General features: G+C 37.3%; 1 protein-coding gene across 6 annotated transcripts in view; it reads left to right on the top strand.

Moving 5' to 3' along the window:
• The window catches only part of satb1b (SATB homeobox 1b), an 82,102-nt gene that overhangs the window by 6,247 nt on the left and 53,774 nt on the right, over positions 1-22,081 (top strand). For 3 of the 6 annotated variants that reach the window (XM_067447792.1, XM_067447790.1, XM_067447788.1), the window contains exons 2-5: positions 6,969-7,207; positions 14,703-14,879; positions 17,414-17,540; positions 18,600-18,723. In XM_067447792.1, coding sequence (XP_067303893.1) covers positions 6,997-7,207; positions 14,703-14,879; positions 17,414-17,540; positions 18,600-18,723 — 639 coding nt within the window. In that variant the 5' untranslated portion in view covers positions 6,969-6,996. Of the gene's footprint in view, positions 1-5,059; positions 5,972-6,968; positions 7,208-14,702; positions 14,880-17,413; positions 17,541-18,599; positions 18,724-22,081 lie in introns of those variants that run through there. The other 3 variants (XM_067447793.1, XM_067447791.1, XM_067447789.1) reach the window with 2 other exon arrangements.

Here is a 22,081-nt window from a genome sequence, read left to right as displayed (position 1 = left end):
GTTTTATAATTTGATAAAAGCGAGGAATAAACAAGCCGATAAAGAGCCTCTCTCGTGCGCACGGAGGGAGTAATTGTTTTTAAATAATTAATACGGATTCCTTCGGGAGGCTCAAAGAGCAGGATCTTTTTTTGTTGCCGTTTGCGGCTGGACTTTAGGAAAGGCTCTCGCACGCTTTCTCTGATTTAAAAGTGTGTCACACTTTATTTGGCAGGTGTTCAGACGCAGGGAAGCCACAGGGGGACGCTTACAGTGTGCACTGCACAGAAATCACTGTTCACTATGAGTAATTAGTGTGTGAACGCCCCTCGTGGTCATGTCTAATAAGTCAGTACACTGTAAAATAATTGGTGTTTTTTGTTGGTTTAACTTAAAAAAAGTAAGTAACCTGGTTGCCTTAAAATTTTGAGTTTATTGAAATTAAAAATTTGAGTTGATACAATGAAGGAAATTTGTTTAATAAATGGAAACTCAAAATATTATTGTATCTGAACCCCATAAACAATTGGATAAATCACACACTTACCCAATATGCTTACAAAGTCTTTTAATCTTTTAATTTGAATAAAGGTTGTCGAATCTCAAAAAATGTTCATTGTATTAACTCACAATTTTAATTTCAATGAACTCAAAATTTTAAGGCAACCAGGTAATTTTTTTCTAAATATTTTTTTACAGTGAAGACATGTCATTCAAATATTATTATTATTTCTAATAAATAATATAATAACTGTTTTGTGTCATTTTTATATTGTATTTTGTATAATAATATAATCATTTGAGTCATTTGAGTTGTGCACAGTCAGCTGTAAAATGTGCCCGCATCCAATATTTCTCTGAGTTCCTCGGTTTGGTGTTTCCAGGAAACGTTCGTTTTGATGTTTCACACACTGCCCGTTTGCCTCCGCGTGGATCGAGTCTCTGGGTTCGCTGTGTGGTGGGCACTGATGACTTACCCCATGCTGTTTGTGTTATCAAACTGCCGAGATGCTCTTGGCTCTGATTTATAACACTACCTCAAATAATCTTGTTAATGCACATTTAACATCGCGGAAGTGGCAAACACATAGACTAAACAACACCTACGCGTGCGAGCGTTCGGAGCAGCGCTGGTGAAATGTGCCGAGTGATAAACGGCCTCCGGTGCAGCTCAAGAGAGGAACGCCGTACCGTCTGCTCGTCATAAGGGCTTCTGACTTTAGATGCTCACTTACACACAGTGTGTCGCTATTCCAGGATAAATGGGAAAAGGCCAAATAAACAATGCCACATCTTTAGGATCCTCTGGGGGTTTCAAGAGTTGTGAGTTGTGCATGGCTTAAAATATGACCAAATATTTCATCTGATGCCATATGACCTGAGCTTGATTACATTTTTGTATTGTGTAACTATACCAGCATCAATGGGAAAATACATTATGAACAATGCCACATCTTTAGGATGCAATGCATTGAAAAAAGTATAAAGAGTTTCTTTTGCTATTTTTATTTTTTTTGCAAATATATACAATATGACCAAATATTTCATCTGATGCCTTATGAACTGAGCTTGATTAGACATTGTGTCGCTATTTCAGGATAAATGGGAAAATGCATGATAAATAATGCCACATCTTTAGGATGCAATGCAATGAAAAAAGTTTAAAAAGAGTTTTTTTTTTTTGCTATTTTGTTTTTTTTTTGCAAATATATTAATATGACAAATATTTCTTCTGATGCCTTATGAACTGAGCTAGCATACTGTGATGCTTTTCCAGGATAAACTGAAAAAGGCGATATAAACAATGCCACATCTTTAGGGTGCAATGAAAAAAAGTTTAAATCCTCTGTTATTTTTAAAGAGTTGCTTATTTTTTTGCAAATAATTAAAAATGACCAAATATTTCATCTGATGCCATACGACCTGAGCTTGATTACACAAATTGTGTCTCTATTCCAGGATAAATGGAATAATGCATAATAAACAATGCCACATCTTTAGGATGCAATGCAACTCCTCTGAGGTTTTTTGAGAGTTGTGAGTTGTGCATTGCTTTTTTTTTTTTTTGCAATTTAGTTTTTGCAAATATATTAATATGACCAAATATTTAACCTGATGCCATATGAACTGAGCTAACATACTGTGTCGCTATTCCAGGATAAACGGGACACTGCATGATAACTAATGCAATCTTTAGTATGCAATGCAATAAAACAAATCTGGGTTTTTCAAGAGTTGTGAGTTGCTGTGCATTGTTTTTTTTTGCAATTTAGTTTTTGCAGATATATTAAATAACACCAAATATTTCATCTGAGCTTTTTTTACAGTGAGAACAATGCAACATCTTTAGGATGCAATGAAAGAAAGTTGAAATCCTCTGTGGTTTTCGAAGAGTTGCTTATTGTTTTGCAAATATATATATATGATATTTCATCTCATATCATATGAGCTTGATTACACATGCATCTCAAATTTGTAAAGTCAATGATTCTCAGATGAGATTATTTATATTATTATGACCAAATCAGTAGTTGACACCAATAAAAGCGTCCGGTGAGCTCCGGTGTGGTCATGCATTTATTTTATAATTATGATACTTTTTTCTTAGTGCGCTACAGATACGAGTTTCCCCTGAGCACCAAACTCTTCAGTTGTGTTTACCCTTCTTTAAAGAGGCCAGCGCTGAATTATAACCACAGTTGATCAAATCATTTCTGCTCTGTGAATCTGCATGCCCTTCTGTATGTCAGAGTTGGTGCTGTTGGGCGGTGTGTGTGTGTGTGTGTGTGTGTGTGTGTGTGTGTGTGTGTGTGCGTGCCAGGGCTCTTGGCAGTGTCTGCACCTGTTGGCAGCATCAGGACCCTCCTGGCAAGGCCGGCAGAGATTGTGTGATGCTCTTGTGCAGCCACGGCACATCAACATGGCCGCCGCTGCGCTCGGACGGCGTCGGAAAGATGCAACCACACAATCCCTTTGTGAGCCACTGATGGATTGTGGGAAATGCAGCACAGATAAAATGCATATTTTTTTTAAATATGACTAAATCAACTAGATTTGAAGGGTGTATTTTATAATTGTACACTCTTAAAAATAAAGGTTCTTCAATAGTTCTTTGGCAGGGTATAAAATGGTTCTTTAAAGAATCTTTCACAAAACGGTTCTTTGGGAACCAAAAATGGTTCTTTTAAGGCATCACTGTGAAAACCCATTGTCGGTTCTTCCGGGCACCTTTATTGTGTATATTGTGTAAAAGTGTGAGATGAAGTGCTTTGGATGTTCAATTCAGTCTTTATTAATTTCCAGAAGGCAATTTGTTTGCAGCAAACAAGCATACACATAAAAACAGTGTCACACACACACACACACACACACACACACACACACACACACACACACACACACACACACACACACAAACACACACACACACACACACATACATGAAAAAAGATACACAATAAATACATTTACCTAAAAACTTTACAGCTGAGGGGACAAATGAGTTTGTATTGGGCTTGTAAATGGAAGAGCACTGTGTGACATCTCAAGACGAGCACTCTGCACATTGACATTAATGCCGGAAACATGTTCTTAGTGCTGTAGTTATGAGTTATGCACTCAAAAACAACACGGTAACGATTGACAGACTGAACTGTAGTGTATGATATGTATTGCGCGAGCCCCTGAAATGCATTGGCCATGGCTCTTCTCTCACGTTTCCTGTTTTTAACAACACTGAGACGTAATGTTCTAGTTCAGCCGCTCTGCTGATTTCATATAGTTTCATGTCCATACATGTTACACACCCTGCTTTTAAAACACATTTTACTGTCACTATAATTAATTATTGGGCCTATTATTCATTATAACTGTTGATTCTGGCACAGGCATGTGCTTGGGTCTTTTCTTCTTTTTTGCTGTGAATAAACAGTATATTCAGTCTCACTTGGCATTACAATAACATACAGTAGCAGAAACAAAGTATTAAGTATTTTTTTTTTTACACAATTAAATAATTAGACTATCCCTCTGGCTTTCCCCCACAGGTCTAACTGGTCATATTTATCTATTTATTAATTAATTACACGAGTTATGCTGAAATTATGAGCACAGTATGTGATGTAGATGGCGAACAGTCAAGTTCAGATCTTTAAAAGGCATTTTAACTATTCAGCAATAAAAAAAAAAAAAAATGTTTTATGATAACATAAGTTTAGTGTGACTGAAGAAAAGTGCCTTTGCAAGTTATTGTCTTTTATGGGTGTAATTAAAAAAAAACTGATTTTAATCTTGTTTGAATGCATACCTAATTATTACAAGTTTTTGTTTAATGATTAATAATGCATGTCATTTTATAAGAACAGCACTGCACGTTCCCTTCAAAATCATCACTTTGTTCAATTATTATAATTTTTTTATGAATGTGCATCAATTTTGCTCATGTATACAGAAAGTAGATCTCCCTATGTGTGTGTGTTTGTGTGTGTATGTTCGGGGTTGGATGTTTGCTATCACCTGCAACTGTGTGTGTGTGTGTGTGTGTGTGTGTGTGTGTGTGTGTGTGTGTGTGTGTGTGTGTGTTCGTTTCGGGGTTGGATGTTTGCTGTCACCTGCACGTGTGTGTGTGTGTGTGTGTGTGTGTGTGTGTGTGTGTGTGTGTGTGTGTGTGTGTGTGTGTGTGTGTGTGTGTGTGTGTGTGTCATGCACCAGCATCACTGACAGATGGCGTGTCCTTTTGCTATAAGAAATATTGTACTCTTGAGGCTCTTTTGCAACTTTTAAAAAACAGAAAAGCTGCTGTGATATCATCACACTCGTTCATATGATCATTCGCGTTTGCCTTCTGCCTTATCCCGATCGACAACACACACCATCGGGAACAAATCACATCGTGCACAAACAAAGATCGTTTATTTTATTTCTAAAATGAGAAAAAAATGCACATTGATTTTATTGCGTTATGCAGAAATCCATGTGCATCCTGTATGTGTGTGTACAGGATGTGTGTGTGTGTGTGTGTGTGTGTGTGTTATTCAGTAATAAATGCAGAACCGCCTCACTCTAATCAAGCTGATTAAAAATTCCTGCGCGCGTGCAGCCGGAAATCCACCATCATCATCCTCGTTCTCCGGCACTTTTACTTTATTTTCGCCTCCATCCTCCTCCAGGACAGCGGGACACGCGGGAGGACCCGAAATCCGTCTTCAATCGCGTCGTTTAGGAGGTTTCGAGATGAGGAGAAGCGGCAGGCAGCGCGTAGAGGGAGGGATGAGCCGATGCAACTCATAATTTAATGGGGACAGAGAGAGAGAGCGAGGGAGAGAGAGCGAGCGAGTGAGTGAGTGAGCGAGAGAGAGAGAGACGGAGAGAGACACACACACACAGAAGGGAAACAGAAAGAAAAGGACCGAGCGCGAATGTTACAAATGTAACCAGCGGAAGATACAATGTAGCGTTGACGCGCGCCAGGAATGTTCGCATGCTTTGATGTTTCGCTCGACGTCCGAAAGTGTATCGCGCACTTTTAGAGCCGGTTCGGATCTGCACCTCGGCTGGAGATGAGACGGCAGGTCGCGGGGGCTTCGAGCTGTTTTTCGGCCAGATGAGAGGCGATCCGCGGGCGCTTCTGATCCCACAGCCTCGCGTTGTTCAACCTCAATGGGATGTGTAGGGAACGCCGATGCTTACTTTTATTTCCCAGCGTTATTCCGCGCACAGAACGGACGCTGGATGTGATCCTAAACTACTGAACTCTACAGACTAGGATCGATGCATTTATTTGACAGATTTCATCACATTTTAAAGTACTTTGCGCGTTGTATACATGCTTCTAAATGCATTATCCGCGGTCGCTCATATGGTATTAGATATTGTGGTGAGAAGAATAGCTGTTAGAATAGAATAAGTGATATTCGACTGAAGTTTGTGCTCATCCTGCCAAAACTTGAAGTCGCTGTTCATCTACTGCTCTTTATATGCTCGTCTTAAAGTGGTGAGTTCAAGCTGATTTCATTCATGTCTTGTGGAATGATTTAAAGTATTTGTTCGTCCTTTTAAGACAAAAAAAAAAAAAAAAAAACATGAAATATTTCTGTATGCTCGTTAGATGGTTTTTATTTTTAATTCCATTATATACACTTAAATGTGATGTGACATGTACAGTATCTAGTTATGTGATGTGGCAATCAATCTGCACTAGGTTAAAGTCATATTAAGGGTTGAGAGAAGTTTTCTTTTTCAGTTCTTACTAAACGGACATTAAACCCACAAAAGTGCACATTGTGTGATATATATATATAATATATATATATATATATATATATATATATATATATATATATATATATATATATATATATATAATATAAAACCTCTATACCTACTATGTGGGTTTGTACATGAAGTCATGTAAGTTCATCCAGTGCTGTGGAATTCATTGTTGCATGTCTGATGTCTTGTTTGGCCTGTTTGATGAAATCTAACCCCGTCTGTCACGTGAATGTAATGTTGAGACGAGGTGCACGTCTTTTTTTTTTCTCTGCTAATCTTGGGTAGGTGTTTATAGGGAAACTTTTTTTTTTTTTTGGTATCATTATTTGCAACCAAAAATCTTCACACTGTATTTACCAAGGAGACATCATTTGGGATCTTTTAAGAACCCTGAGTTTTATCCGCTGAATATTTTACAGCCCGTCCCTCTTGTTGGTTCCTCCGCACATTAATGCGACTGTACAAAAATGAGCTTGTTTGCTCTTCACAAGGGATTCTGCAGTGGGTTAGACATGCATAATACATGCTCTTAAGAATCGTCGCATGAAACATTGTAAATGCCATGTAGCATTAGGCTTGATTTGACATTTCAGCCTACATGGAGGAGACACAGTTTGTTGCGTTTTCTTCTTTCTCCGTGGTTGAATAGTCTTGATAACTGGAATAAAGTTTGGGATGTTTGTTTTACGATCGTCCTAACGTCACATCTTTCCCTTCAGGTGACAGCGAGCAGTGGTGCTGAGAACCATGGAGCATCTCAGCGAAACGTGCCTGGGGAAGGAGAACTGTGAGATGGTCAACAGTCTGAACGACACCAAGGCTCCTCCGGCCAAACTGGCCCGCCTGGAGCAGAACGGGAGCCCGCTCGGCAGGTCTCGTCTCGGCAGTACCGGAGCTAAACTCTCCGGAGTGCCCTTCAAACCCCCCGGACATCATCTGAAGGCCTGCCACAAGAGGGGTGAGCTCACTTTTTCTTTTTGTCCTGGGAAGCGATTCCTGTGAGAAGCAAACGTGATGTTTAAAAATATACTGTTTTTCCATATTAAACTTTGTTATTCCCTTTAACTAAGACGAGTTGATACATAGCTCTCTCCTCTCAGTGCGTGCGATTAATCGCTCTGACGTGATGTTTAAAGGGTTAGTTCACCCAAAAGTGAAAATTCTGTCATTAATTCCTCTCCCTCATGTCATTGGACACCCGTCAGACCTCCGTTCATCTTCAGACACAGATGAAGATATTAGTGTTGAAATCCGATGGCTCAGAAAGGCCTTCAATGTCATTTCCTCTCTCAAGACCCATAAAGGCACTAAAGACGTCGTCACAAAGCCCATCTCACTACAGCGGCTCGACAATCATTTATGAAGACACAAGAATAGTTTTTGTGCGCAAAAAAATTATATTTAATTAACGATTTATTTGGTAATGGGCCGATATCAAAACAAAGATTCAAACCGTTATGAATCAGTGAATCGATTCATGATTTGGATCGTCAGTCACGTGGGCTGCGTCCGAAAACCCAGACTGCTGACTCGTTGCCTCGCTGCCCTATCAGATGATAGCTTGTAAGGCAGCGTTTTGTGCATGAAGGCATCTCACGAAACTAATTTCGGACAGACTTCTAAGGCAGTGTAACACTTTAATGATCTACAGCAAAATAGAGAGAGCTTTGGTGAGAGCTAAACACATATTTAATTACTACAGTAGTGATTTCTCGCTAGAAATGACAAACACATTTACACACAAACTGATCAGCAAACACAACATTCGGACGCCATCTTTTTCCCCCAGCTCAGCTGTATGGAAAGCACAGGATTGTGGGATATTAAAGGCAGTGAAGGACACATGTATGCTGCCTTCATAAATCGATCAGATGAAGGTCTCTCAGGAGACAGGAAGTGAAGCAAACATTAGATTCCCACATTGCTTTATGCTTTCTTGCCTTGAAATGTGTCCTCCGAAGGCAACATTTTCCAGGTTTCGGGCACAGCCGTGATTTCAGCAGTTTGACACGCGATCTGAATCAATTCGCTGATTTATAACCGTTCAAAACTTTATTTTAAAATCGGCTCGTCGTTATTTCGTTTTTTTGCAAACAAACTATTCTCGCCGCTTCATAAATGATTGTAGAGCCGCTGTAGTGAGATGGGCTTTGTGACGACGTCTTTAGTGCCTTTATGGGTCTTGAAAGAGGAAATGACATTGGTGTCAATGAAGGCCTTTCTGAGCCATCGGATTTCAACACTAATATCTTCATCTGTGTGTGAAGATGAACGGAGGTCTGACGGCTGTCCAACGACATGAGGGATTAATGACAGAATTTACATTTTTGCGTGAACTAACCCTTAAATGTGAATCGGTCATTTGAACCGATGATGTTTCACGATGGGCGGGGCTACTGGATATTCCATCACTCAAAGTGTCCAATAAAATGTGGCCACTGATGGATAGGATTAAAAACCCTTATACAGTCAAATCAACGATTATTCAGACACCAGATATATTTTCGACTGGTGTGTCCATGACGCTACACTCTGGCAGGTTTTGTTTGGCAGGGTGTATGGTTCTATGAAGAACCTCTAATATCAAAAGAACCTTTCCATTGCACAAAAGGTTCTTTAGACTATAAAATGTTTAGGAAAAAATGGTTCTTCTAAGGCATCACTGTGAAAACCCATTTTTGGTTCTTCCTTGCACCTTTATTTTTAAGGGTGTATAGTTCCTTTCTGTAAGTGAGGAGAGCAAAAAGTAAACTGTGACACATTACACCCAAATATTCCAGTAAAATAGGCACCAAAATGATCGAGACACTTTGACCTGAGCATGTTTTGCTGTTGTGTTCATTGCTAATGTGACCTTTGACACCACAGACTGAACAAAATGAAGCATTGCTTGGTCATCGGTTGAGCTAAATTGGTATGATCTAACTGCGTAGTAAAATTTAACTGCTGATTGTAATCCATTAAATGGTAAATGGACTGCATTTATATAGCGCTTTTATCCAAAGCGCTTTACATTTTGCCTCACATTCACCCATTCATACACCGACGGCGATGTCAGCCATGTAAGGCGCCATCCAGCTCGTCGGGAGCAGCTGGGGTTAGGTGTCTTGCTCATGGACACTTCGACACTTGGTCAGGTGGAACCGGGGATTGAACCACCAACCTTCTGGTTTGTAGACAACCTACATGAACCACTGAGCCACTGCCGCCCCGGCATTACATCCCCGTAATGCCCATTACATCCCTTATCAAAGTTATCTGACATTATCAAGATGAATGTGTTCTGACAGTTTAACTCTGAGTTCTTGTCATATTTTATTACCGTTTAAGCGAATAAACTGTGACGATATGAGGAAATGTTGAAGGTGTCTGAATAAATTCTGGTTTGACTGTATCTTGCACCTGGAGAATATATATGGCAGGGGGATTCAATTAAAGGTGCAAGAGGTCTGGTCTCTGGATTTCCTTCCCAGTAGAGCTCCGGACAATACTTTTTTGGAACCGTTATACTTTTCCGTTGGGGCAGCCGTAGTACTTTGTAAAAGGAAAAAAAATATTAAACACTCAAAATAGTCACCAAAGATGAGAATCTTGGGCCAAACACTGGGATTTTTGCCAAAATGTACCAACAAAAAAAGGTAAATATTTCTCCCATCTGGATATGGATATTGGCCAGGACACCCCTGTTAAAGAGATTTATAATCTATAACAAAATAAATGTAGAAAAAAAATAATTAAAAAGTTAATATCAGATGTCTTATCAGGCTATTGTTTAATGAGTGAAGTACATTTAGACAGCGTTGTGTCTGGCACATAGAAGCCCTTGGCACTGAGAAACATACTTAGGGGTGCAGGGTTTACCTCTTACACCGCGAAAAATAAGTCACCTGGTTGCCTTAATTGACTTTAAATTTGAGTTAATACAATGAACATTTTTGAGAATCGACAACCTTTTTTGCAATATTATTTTAAAAAATTGTAAGCATTGAGTTATTGTGTGTGTTTTATTTGTGATGACACAGTGAAATATGCCAAATTGAGGATTTATCCCATTTTTATGTGGTTCATACAATAATATTTTGAGTTTCTATTTATTAAACCAATTTCCTTCATTGTATCAACTCAAATGTTTAATTTTAATGAACTCAAAATTTTAAGGCAACCAGGTTACTTACTTTTTTTTAAAGTTAAACCAACAATTTTTTTTACTGTGTAGGAAAAATATGGACCATTTTTATATTTTTCTCAAAGCAATAAACTACTAAAAACAAACAATGTACATAATCTAAACTCTCATCATGATGACAAAAGTCTTGCCACCTCTACATACATCTCCAAATTCTAACATTGTTTATTATGAAATGCTCTCTATATGCTGATTATTAATGCTACACTTTGTGTGTTTTTTTGTTTTTTAAACGTCTAAAGATGCCACAGGTTAACTTTTCTCAAACCCGGTTTAGTTAGACAGTTGGAATCAGGATCTGTATGACAGATTCAAATAAATGTATTTGCTTCATTCTGGCTCTCTGCAGCGTTTTAGTGTGTTTCTGCTACTGTTGTTAAAATAAAATAACTTTGTGTCTGCGCTCTTCGTGTGGCGCTTTAACTTGAACGGGGCAGAAATGCCTTGAATGAAGCATGTTTGGCTCTAGATGAAAATATTGTAGAGATAGCTCCAAATCGACCCAAGTGCTTGTTTTTTCGTCACTTTAATCTGTAGAAACGATAAAATGACGCAAATATTATGTCCGGATGGAACTATTTGTCTGCCATTTGAATAACACTGAAATATGGTGTAAAGATGCAAATTAGTTACATATTTGTTGCATAGCTATTCCGCCAGCAACATTTCTAAAGCTATGCTTACCACTCTTTGTAAGCACATGCATTCATTTTCAGAAAGCAGCCACTGTTAGTGTTTAGTTTTTTTTAAAATTGAAATTCTTAGTAAATACATTTCTATTGGTTGGTGATTTTGATGTTTCAGTGAATTGCATAATGTATGGGTGTGTACTGTATATAACTATGTATATTTGAATACACACATTTATGTGTGTGTGTGTGTGTCTACATAATAATTATACACAGTACACATGCATATATTATGTAAACATAAACCTTTATTTGTGGATGTGATTAATCGTTTGACAGCTCTAATATGTGACCCTGGACCACAAAATCAGTCGTAAGGGTCAATTTTTGGAGAAAATAAAATCTTTCCATTGATGTGTGGTTTGTTATGATAGGATATTATTTGAAAATCTGGAATCTGAGGGTGCAAAAAAATCAAAATACTCAGAAAATCTCCTTTAAAGTTGTCCAAATGAAGTCCTTAGCAATGCATATTACTACGACTACATTTTTATAAATATTTAAGGTAGGATATTTACAAAATATCTTCATGGAACATGATCTTAATATCCTAATGATTTTTGACATAAAAGAAAAATCGATCATTTTGACCCGTTCAATGTATTGTTGGCTATTGCCACAAACATACCCGTGAGACGCAGGACTGGATTTGAGCTCCTGGGTCACAAATAATAAAATATATGCTAAAGCTCATGCTTTATATTAGCATATATATATATATATATATATATATATATATATATATATATATATATATATATATATATATATATATATATATATATATATAATATAGTGTACAATTCCATATATCTGCTGTGTACAATTAAAGAGGAAATATTTTAGCTACACCAACTAGTGTTAGTTATTCCCGTTCTATAGCTCTCTGGCCAACCGTTATTATTATTTATGGGAAATAGTGAACTTTTTGCTGAGTGCCTGCTGAACTTTGGTAGCTACTGTATTCATTGTTTTAGCTGAATAATATTTACCATGGGCTTTTCTCAGCTCTCTGGGAACAAAGCGTGTATTGATCCTGAAATGAACCGACACAGCAGTCTTTATTGTTAGATCTTTATCTATTAAAAATGGAAAAGCTTCGATTCAGCACATTCCCTGGCATCTGCTTATGATTACTCTATTTATTGATTGTTTTCCAGAAAACGGTCGCATTCTTAAGGAAACTGCAGCGGCGAGGAGCAGAAATATGATTTATTACGATTGCCCTGATAGGAGACGTTGATATTACCCCCAGCCTGTGTTAAACCCTGTAAAAATAAAGATCCCGAGTCCAAGAGATCATGAAGTTCCTGAAATTTCATCACCGGAGTGTTGCAGCTGGCTGGTATTATGTGATATTTGCACAGTAAACCCGAACACATGACAGCTTTGGACGGAGATTCTTGGTTTTTTCCCTGATAGCGCCGCACTGTTTACACAGACTCGTAAACCTCAAGGCTATAGGGAGCTGCTGCATGCAGTGCATCATGGGAAGGGTTCTGGGATCTGCCTGAAGAAGTATTCTAATGTGATTTGAGCACCTTAACAATAAATAAAGCGCTAAACCCACGATAACCTTTTAGTGTGCTAACGCGTTTAAATAGCAGAGCTGTTTCGTCGACGCCGTCTCTGCTCGCTCTGCAGTCTGATCTTATTATGCATGTTACAATGTAACGCCATTACAGCGGATTATAATCAATTGATTAATTAGAGTTTGCATGCTTAGGCAAATGTAACTGCTCTTATTGCTCATGCTTGGGGTTGTTTTTTTGTGGCATCTTCCTTAAGCACAAACTTCTATTTTATAGCTTCTTTATTTGCATTTGCAGTTTTGGCCTGAATATGCATGCAACACATATAATACTGCATTCTAGCAGCTCCCTGTTGTGTTGCACGCTCACTTTAAAATGTATTTCACCACAGATCGCAACATGCATGCTTTAAAAAGTCAAGTTAATCAAAATACTTTGGAATATCAATGAGGTATCACATTAGGACCATCAAACATGGGACTGGGTTTTCCTCTGCATATTATGTTAAACCACATCAGTTTTCTGTAACATTTCTTAAAGCAAGAAATGCAAAAATACTGATGCTGAAGAAGGAAGCAAATGCATTAAGATCTGAGGTGTGTAGACTCTTTGAATGGGATGACCAGGGTATTAGTATTTTCTCTTCTGGGAAACATGTAGTTATTATCTTCTGAAGGGCGGTACTAAATGACAAAATATGATCTTTAAACAAAATAAGAAATATATTTTCAACCCCTGCTCTTAATGTTTTATTGACACTTGTTTCCGCCACTAAATTAAAAAAATAAAATGGTTTATTGCGTTCTCAAAATTCTGACTTTTTAATAAAGTAAGATAAGAAGTTGCAATTACCTTTTTTTTTAAACGTTTAAGTCGCAATTCTGAGAAAAAATGTCAGAATTGTGGGATAAAAAGTTTTTAAAAAAGATTTTAATAAAAATATCCAAAAATCACTTGAACAATGTTATATATTTTGTTGACTTGTCCTCCCATTATCCCAAGAATGTTTAAATCCAGAGAAATAAGCAACTTTAACCAGGACACAGTCTTGCTCACTGCAGTGTGAACAAGTGTCGCATTAAAACATCACTTTAACACACTCAGATGTGTGTGATATGATAAAACAGCGCTGCGTTACCACACACACACGCATGAGCGGAAGAAGTGAAAGCTTCCGTCTGAGGCAGAATAAAAGCTCCGCGAAATCCGGCCGTCATCAAGCCTCGCTTTTGTTTTGAATAAGCGACATCTAGCAGCGAAACATTACATATTGTGCCTTTAACAGGAAACATTAAAACAATAGTGGATCATCAGGTAATGGCAGACCGTCCAGATTCATGGGTATGTGAATTTTTGAATGTGGCAATTTGTATAAATTCAGTCGTTTTGTCTTGTGGAGTATATATGACCCAGGAGCACAAGTCCAGTCCTGCGTCTCACGGGTATATCTGTGGCGAAGCCAACAATACATTGAATGGGTCAAAAGGGTTTATTTTGTTTAATGCCAAAAATCATTAGTAAAGGTCATCTTCCATGAATATATTTTGTCCTACTGGAAATAAAAAACAAATATTTTATTAGTAGTAGTAAAAGGCATTGCTGAGAACTTCATTTGGACAACTTTAAAGGAGATTTTCTCAATGTTTTTATTTTTTTTTATTTTTTTGCACCCTCAAATTTTCAAATATTGTCCTAGCCTATATTTAGATTTATTCGCGTCATTCGCGTGCGGTGTGAACGCAGCATCAGAAATAAAATAAAGATCCTTATGACAGGCTTTGTGGTCCAGGGTCACGTGTGTAAACCTCTATTATGTAAAATATAATTTAAAAAAAAAATTTAAATCCCAGATTCCTCTCATTTTGTTAAAAACTTTGCGTATATGGGTATGAAACTTCTGAGCAGCACAGTATCATCTGAGTGGGAGAATCACCAATCATGATTTGAATCTGAATGTCATTTTTTCAATTACCAGTAATATTTGAAATGCATTTGCATGCATTTGGCTTTGGTGACGTGTTAAGCGTGCGCTGTTGTTTCTGCTAGGTAACATGCTGCCGGTGTTTTGTGTGGTGGAGCACTACGAGAGCCCCATCGAGTTCGACAGCAAAGAGGAGCATGCAGAGTTCGTTCTGGTCAGGAAGGACATGCTCTTCAACCAGCTGATCGAGATGGCCTTGCTCTCTCTGGGGTACTCGCACAGTTCGGCTGCACAGGCTAAAGGTACGGCATGCTTTCACTGTTTTCTCCAGAACATGCACAGGATTTTTTCTATGCCTTTAACCGTGAGTCATAGAACGCCGGGCAGATGCTCAGATATTTTTGGAGGCTAAACAGGGATATTTCGGGAGTGATTTGTTGGCTGCGCTCCGGTAGTGCATGCAGGGTTTTGCTCGTGCTGACCTGATGCCGAGGTCAGGGGGTTTGTGGGTAGAGGCAGGAACACACAGGTGCACCTCCTGCTCTCTGTAATCACACTTTTCTCAATGGGAACGAGTGTGGAGGTGGGCCTGCTGTTTCTAATTGCTCGCTTTATGGAGTTGGGGGCTATTTTAAGAGCTCTAGCCTTCAGACTGTAATTTATTGCAGGCTGTCCATCATCATTTCTTTTTTCTTTGGATCTTCTGTATCTAGTTTTTTTTCATTTAGTGCCAGTCGAAAGACAACATATGGTCGAGATTTGAGAGTGAAAGCCTCTCTTCAACCCCATACCAAAAAATACTATGGTATTATCATTAAAAAAAGAAACTTGCATCAGATTGATAGTTTTTTTTAAACTTTCGATTTATCAAATAATCTTGAAGAAGAGAGTTTAAGCAGCACAACTGTTATTGATAATCATAAATGTTTGTTGATCATCAAATCCTCATATGAGAATGATTAGTGAAGGATCATGTGACACTGAAGACTGGAGTAATGATGATAAATTCAGCTTTGATCACAGGAATAAATTACTCTTTACTATATATTCACATAATAAACATATTTTTTGCATAGTAATAATATTTCAGACTTTTACTGTATTTTTGATCAAATAAATGCAGCCTCTGTGAGCAGAAGACTCATTTCAAAAACATTAAAACCGACCCCGTTGACAATTTTAAGCAATATTTGTGTATGCTGTTTTTATTTTATTTTTTATTTTTTTATAAATACAAAACCATTCAATCTTAAATGGATTTCAGCATTAAAAATGTATATTTATAATAGTGGTGGGCTGTTATCAGCATTAACGTGAGACTCTTATCGGGCGATTAAAAAAAATAATGCTGTTAATCTATTCTCAAAGTTGGGTTGGGAGCTGGGTCTATACAGCGTTTCCTAACCGAGGTGCCGTGTAAAAGGTGCCGGCACGCATCTCACATCTGATGACGCATCTTTAATATAGGTTGTAACTTGAAAATAATGCTTTAAGTCTTGCGCTTGAACGGCTAACTGACACAAGAAGTATGTCAACACGTCCATCTAGGTGAGTATCCAAGCAGACAGATAGTCTGAATATGCCTTAAGAGAACTTTATACAGTCGAGAAAGACGACTCCTATCCGTGCATTAGGTCTTAAAGGGGCAGTAGCCTTTACTGCTGTCTGTTTAATGTCAAACAAAAGATAAGGACATCACTCACTGCTCTTGATTGAATAGCTTTTGTAAGTTTAATAAGGATTAATCTTTAATTTAAACACTGAAATATGCAGTTATTTTACACTTGATTTACATATTCAATTTCTCTACCTAAAAACTAATGTTAGACCTATACCTAAAACTAAAAACCTGAAAAACATTGTTTATTGTATTAGTATCTTTGCTCAATAGTATTTATTTGTGCTGTTGCTTTTAAGTTTTTTTCTTAATTTTTTAAATAATTTAACTTTTTTTCCCTGAACATAGCAAATACCGAACCGCACCGAAACCATGAACATAAAAACCGTGATTAACAAACCGAACCGTGAGCAATCTGTACCGTTACACCCCTAGCGTAACGTATGTGAGAGGGTAGCACACACATTCTGAAAACCTTTGCAGAATTCAGATGAGCCATTTTAATCTAGATTAAACAAATAATCTATGCCCACCTCTAATTTATAACCAACATTTCTCTCAATTCGCCTTCCATATTATCTAGATTTGTGAATTTATGTTGTTGCAATGCATTATGGGATTGTGCTGTCCATATAAGAGGAACGTGACGCTGCCCTCACAAAGAGATTGCTTTAAATTCTCGGTTTTTACATTACTTAGATGGTAATACTATAGTTTTATGTTGAATATGGTTATTAAATGGCACATAACGAAGTTCCTTAATTGCTTTTTTTCCCACGTTCATTAGTGCTTAATGTTGCTGTTTGAGCATGAAAATGCTCCGCAAAACCCTCTTGAGCTTTCTTTCGGGAACGAACACGTCACAATATTTCTCATTTAAAAAATACATATGCAGGATAAAGTGGCGGGGCCTGGTTGAGTGAGTCAGTAGTGTGTTGAAACTGGCGGTTATGGTAAGGGGCGGGCATTTCCCAAACACTTGACCAATCACAGCACAGTGTGCTTTTCAGAAGGAGGGGCTTCTTAGAGACGGGAACTAAACAGAGCGTTACTGAAAGACTGGGAAGAGAGGAGCCGCAACAAATGGAGAATATGAGGAAAATAATCAACATTCAAGAGTTTGAAAAAGGGTCCCCTTTACTAAAAAGTGTAGTCTTTTGTTCCCGTGTGCTGTCGTGTGTGTGTGCCTGTGGTAAATGGTGTGTTTCCTCACCGCAGGTCTAATTCAGGTGGGCAAGTGGAACCCCGTGCCTCTTTCCTATGTGACGGATGCACCCGATGCCACAGTGGCGGACATGTTACAGGATGTGTACCATGTGGTCACGCTGAAAATCCAGCTACACAGGTCAGTTTCCCATGTACTGTACCCACAAGCAGTGCCGCCACAAACCATGCTGATTTTTTTTCCCACAAGCCACTGCTGTGGGCCACACACACCTCTTCCTCTTCCTGTACACATCCATGTATATCTGTGTGTCTCGTCTCCAGAGGCTCTGTGGCTGTCTCACACTTAAAGGTGTGCCGGATCCGATCTCTCCTTTTCTCCGTGTGTGTGTGTGTCTCTATATGCAAACATGGATGTGTTAATTGCACATTGCCGCTCATCCAATTATTAAAGACTATGAAATCATCAGTATTGCAGTAAAAAAAAAAAAGATTAACCCATGATGCCGTTTATGATTTAAATTGAAGGATGTGTATTCAGAGGTGTCATTTTTGCACTAGCATTACCAAAATGTTCCCTATCAAAACTTAAGTAAAAGTTTGCGTCTGTCTGTTTTGAAAACAGTCATTGTTTCTGCAGTTCCGTTTGGTGACGCCGGTGGCGCGGAAATGACACTCGTCATCCTTAATTTGCATTGCACGCTGGCGCCGAACATCGGTGTTGCGATATTTACTTGGCAGCTTGCCATTTATTGCATCCTATTGAACAAGCGTTCATTAATGACACCCTGAATGCAGCTGTGTTTTCTCCATTGATTTCTGGTCGTGCATTTTTTTTTTTTTACTTTTTTTTTTTTGAGAACACGCTCTAATATACTGGATAAATATGCTTTTTAATGCATCTAAATCTAGCTGGAAACACCTTAAATTGTTTTAGCAAGCACATCAAGGCAGGAAGGTAGAAGTAACGTGAAATAATAGTCGCCGCATGCAGCTGATGTATAATTCATGCATCAATACAGCAGATGTGTTGTATAAAGTAATTAACTAATCAGAACAATCAGGAGAGAGAGAGGAGAGAGAGGAGAGAGACTCCAGATGCATCTGCTTCATGCGCCAAATGAAATCTGTCTGTCTTAGAGGGACGCTTGCAGCAGAAAAGCAAAGCCCAGTGCTCACTGTCCTCTCTCCCTCTCTCTCTCTTTTCTCCCCTTCTCTCTTGTTCTATCCCTTCCTGCAGTTGTCCTAAACTGGAAGACCTTCCTCCAGAGCAGTGGACCCACTCTACAGTAAGAAATGCGCTCAAGGAGTTACTCAAAGACATGAACCAGAGCTCTCTGGCAAAAGAATGTCCCTTATCACAGGTGCTGGAGCCTTCCACGTCTAGTTGCCAAGATTGCAAGTGTCCCTTTTCAAATGCCCAGAGTTTGATAGAGTGAAAATGGACAGAATTGCCATAGAAATCCAAATCAATAGCTATTGTCATCACTGCAGATTAATGCACTTTATTTTGCTGCTGTTGCTAGCCGTTGTGAATGCGAGCATTGTTGGGTAAACAATGGGCGAACCACAATGATCTTGATAATGCATTACAAGCTGTGAACTGTTATGGGTGAATCTCACGAAACCTGTCAACGTGTCATTTTTAACCTTAAAATCCGAAGAAAGAATTGCATTGTGCTCATAGAAAATAACGCCTGTTTTCATTTGCGCTGTGTTGCATTATTGCGTTATTTCAATGACAGTTGAGCAGATCGGATTATTACAGCAATGCAAAACTTTGAAGCATTTATATGGCAGGGTAGTTTATTTATTCTGATTTAAAAAAAGGTTTAAAAATACTGTATTACTATGAAAATCCCATCAGAATCACTTCATCAGAATGGGACGGAACTTGGTCAAAGGTTTTGGCACAAAATCAAGGACATTATTTGAAAACGGATAAACGGTCCTGAAAAAAAAAGAATAGTCGTGTTTGCATTATTCACTGTTAAAAATGAGCGCATCGGAAACGAATGGGAGATGAATTTCACCCAAAACATCTGACTGAAAGCTAATTTTTTGAGATATCAACCTCAAATTTGGAACACAACTTGTTTTAGATTTGATTTAGAGTAAGATGTGTTTTGGAAAATTTAGTAATTCTCATTACCGTAATGCAAAACGTATGTTTTTTTTGTTTTTTTTAGCTGATTAAAAAAATAAAATAAAAGTTTAATAATACTTTATTACTATGAAAATCCCATCCGAATCACTTTTGAGAACAATCTGAATTATTTCACCCTCTGGTGCTGTAAAACAATATTTTTATGTATATTAAAAGAAGAAAATAAAAGGTCAAAACTTACCACACTGGAAACGAATGGGAAATGATTTTCATCTAGTGGAAGCGTTTGGTACTGCACCCAAACAAAATCTTACTAAAAGCTAATTTTTTGAGAGATCAACCTTAAATTATGAACCTAACTCGTTTACCTTTTGATTTATTTACTTTTTCACTTCAACACAAATCTTCCAAATGTCTTCTTTAAAAAGAGACCAAACTTCAATCTGTCTGACCGTTTAAGTTGGAAATGTCTTTTTCAAAAAGTTAATAAATGGATTATAACTACTGCATAAGTATATTTTAGTACCATAAAATCCTGCGAAAAATACAGAATATTAAAAAAATATATATTATTTTTGACTGACATGCCAAATGGTTAACGTGAGATGTTAAATTTCCAGACTATTACTGTAATGAGAATTTATACAAAATAAAGAAATAATGATCCAAAAAATGGGCTTCATTTTTAAAATGTAAAAAAATATTTTGTTAAATGTGACCAGGACACATTTTTTCATGAGATTCACTCTTAAAACGTCTGCTTTTTAAATAAGCAGAGTTCCTGTTTAAATGCTTAAGGGAAGACGAGTGTTTCAGCTCGTGTGTTGGCACACTCATAGTGCATTTCATCTCAGGGAAGCCCGTTCTTTACCTGCAGGTGTGTGTGTGCGGTGGTGTAAAGAGTCCCAGGGTGCTGTTCAGGCAGCGCAGGGGCTGGGCCGCTCCACATCTCTCTAATCACTCTGTTTACAGTCCATATGTGAGCTATTCCCACCGAGCGGCGGCCCGGTACTTACACTGAATTAGAGTCCGCTTTCCGCTTCATGCTGTAGGCTGGGCGGCCTGTGATGTTTGGGGGAGGGGGGAGTTTCTGCTCTTGTTGTTTTTGGGATGCCTCGTCATGTTAGGCTCGTCTTTGGTGGGTGACCTTTCTTTTAGGTCATCCTGGAGTAGCTGTTGAGCAGGATGAGTAGGAGAGATCAGGCCGATTTAAGAACGATCAGCAACTTTTATAGGATTAGTGTCTCCTTGATTCTCTAAACGGTAATCCCTGCTCTTGAAAAGGTTAATGAATGGAGATTTCAGGAGAAGTACGCCACTGTGGTTAGCAGAAGGGGATTGTGAATGGTGTTTGTGGCATGTTCTGGTGTCTGCACTAGCAGTGGTTGGTGAACTGTGTGTATGACTAGTTAGCTAACCATCAAGATGACTTTGTTGGTTGAAGGGTTCATGATGCACCAGTCAGGCTTGTTTCTTAGTGCCGTTCATGTGGGATGTCTGTGCTTTTTAAAGTTTAACTAAATGTGACACTCGTTGTGCAAGAGGCTGAGAAATATCTGGGGGAAAACAGATGTGAGCGTGGTGAGAAAAATGTATATTAATATGCATGAATGTATGTGCTTTCCATGACTTAAACATCATGGAATCATTGTGTCCTTAAGGTCTGGAAAGGCATTTTATTTTGATTTTTATATAATGTTGATATTGTAATTAAATTGTAGTATTTTGTTTTAATTTGTATTTATTTATTTGAATTTAGTACTTTTTTTAAAAAATTAATTTTGGATGATATTAAGTTGCAATATTTTTATTTATTTATTTGAATTTAGCACTTTTTAAATTAATTTTGGATGAAATTAATTAAATTGTAGATTTTTTTTAATTTCTTTTGAATTTAGTACTTTTTATTAATTTGATTATATCATTGAAATGGTAGTATTTTTATTTATTTATTTGAATTTAACATTTCTTTTTTTTTATTAATTTGAATGATTAATTAAATCATAGTTTTTTTATTTGTATTTAGCTTTTTTATATACATTTTGGATGATATTAATTAAATTGCAGTTTTTTTTATTTGTATTTATTTATTTTAATTTAGCTTTTTTATTCATTTTTGATGAATTTAGCAACTTATTAGCACTAAAATGTGTTTTTTTAAATAAAATTAATTCATCCCTTTTTAGCTCAGCACTATACAAATGTAATCCTATAAATTTAAATTAAATTTTATTCAGAAAAAATTCATGAAAAAATATTATCATATTGATGTTATGAATTTAAATTTTTGTGGCAGCAGGGATAAATTTAGAAAGTCAACTCACTAAAACCTTTGAAAGTAAAAAGTAAAAGTTGTGAAAATGTAATATTATTATAATATTGGTATTATTACTTATTGATTTTAAATGTAGGATTTTTTTGTGTGGGATCTATTTAGCTACTTCTCAGGAAGTCATTATATATTATATTATATTATATTATATTATATTATATTATATTATATTATATTATATTATATTATATTATATTATATTATATTATATTATATTATTATAAAACTTTGTAGACATGCTAAATTTCACAGACAGGCTAAAGTGAATGGAAAACATCTTTTA

The sequence above is a fragment of the Pseudorasbora parva genome, chromosome 7 (assembly GCF_024679245.1).
Source record: "Pseudorasbora parva isolate DD20220531a chromosome 7, ASM2467924v1, whole genome shotgun sequence".
Lineage (NCBI taxonomy): Eukaryota > Metazoa > Chordata > Actinopteri > Cypriniformes > Gobionidae > Pseudorasbora > Pseudorasbora parva.
Note: the sequence above shows the minus strand (reverse complement) of the source record. Positions and strands in the feature narration are given on the sequence as shown.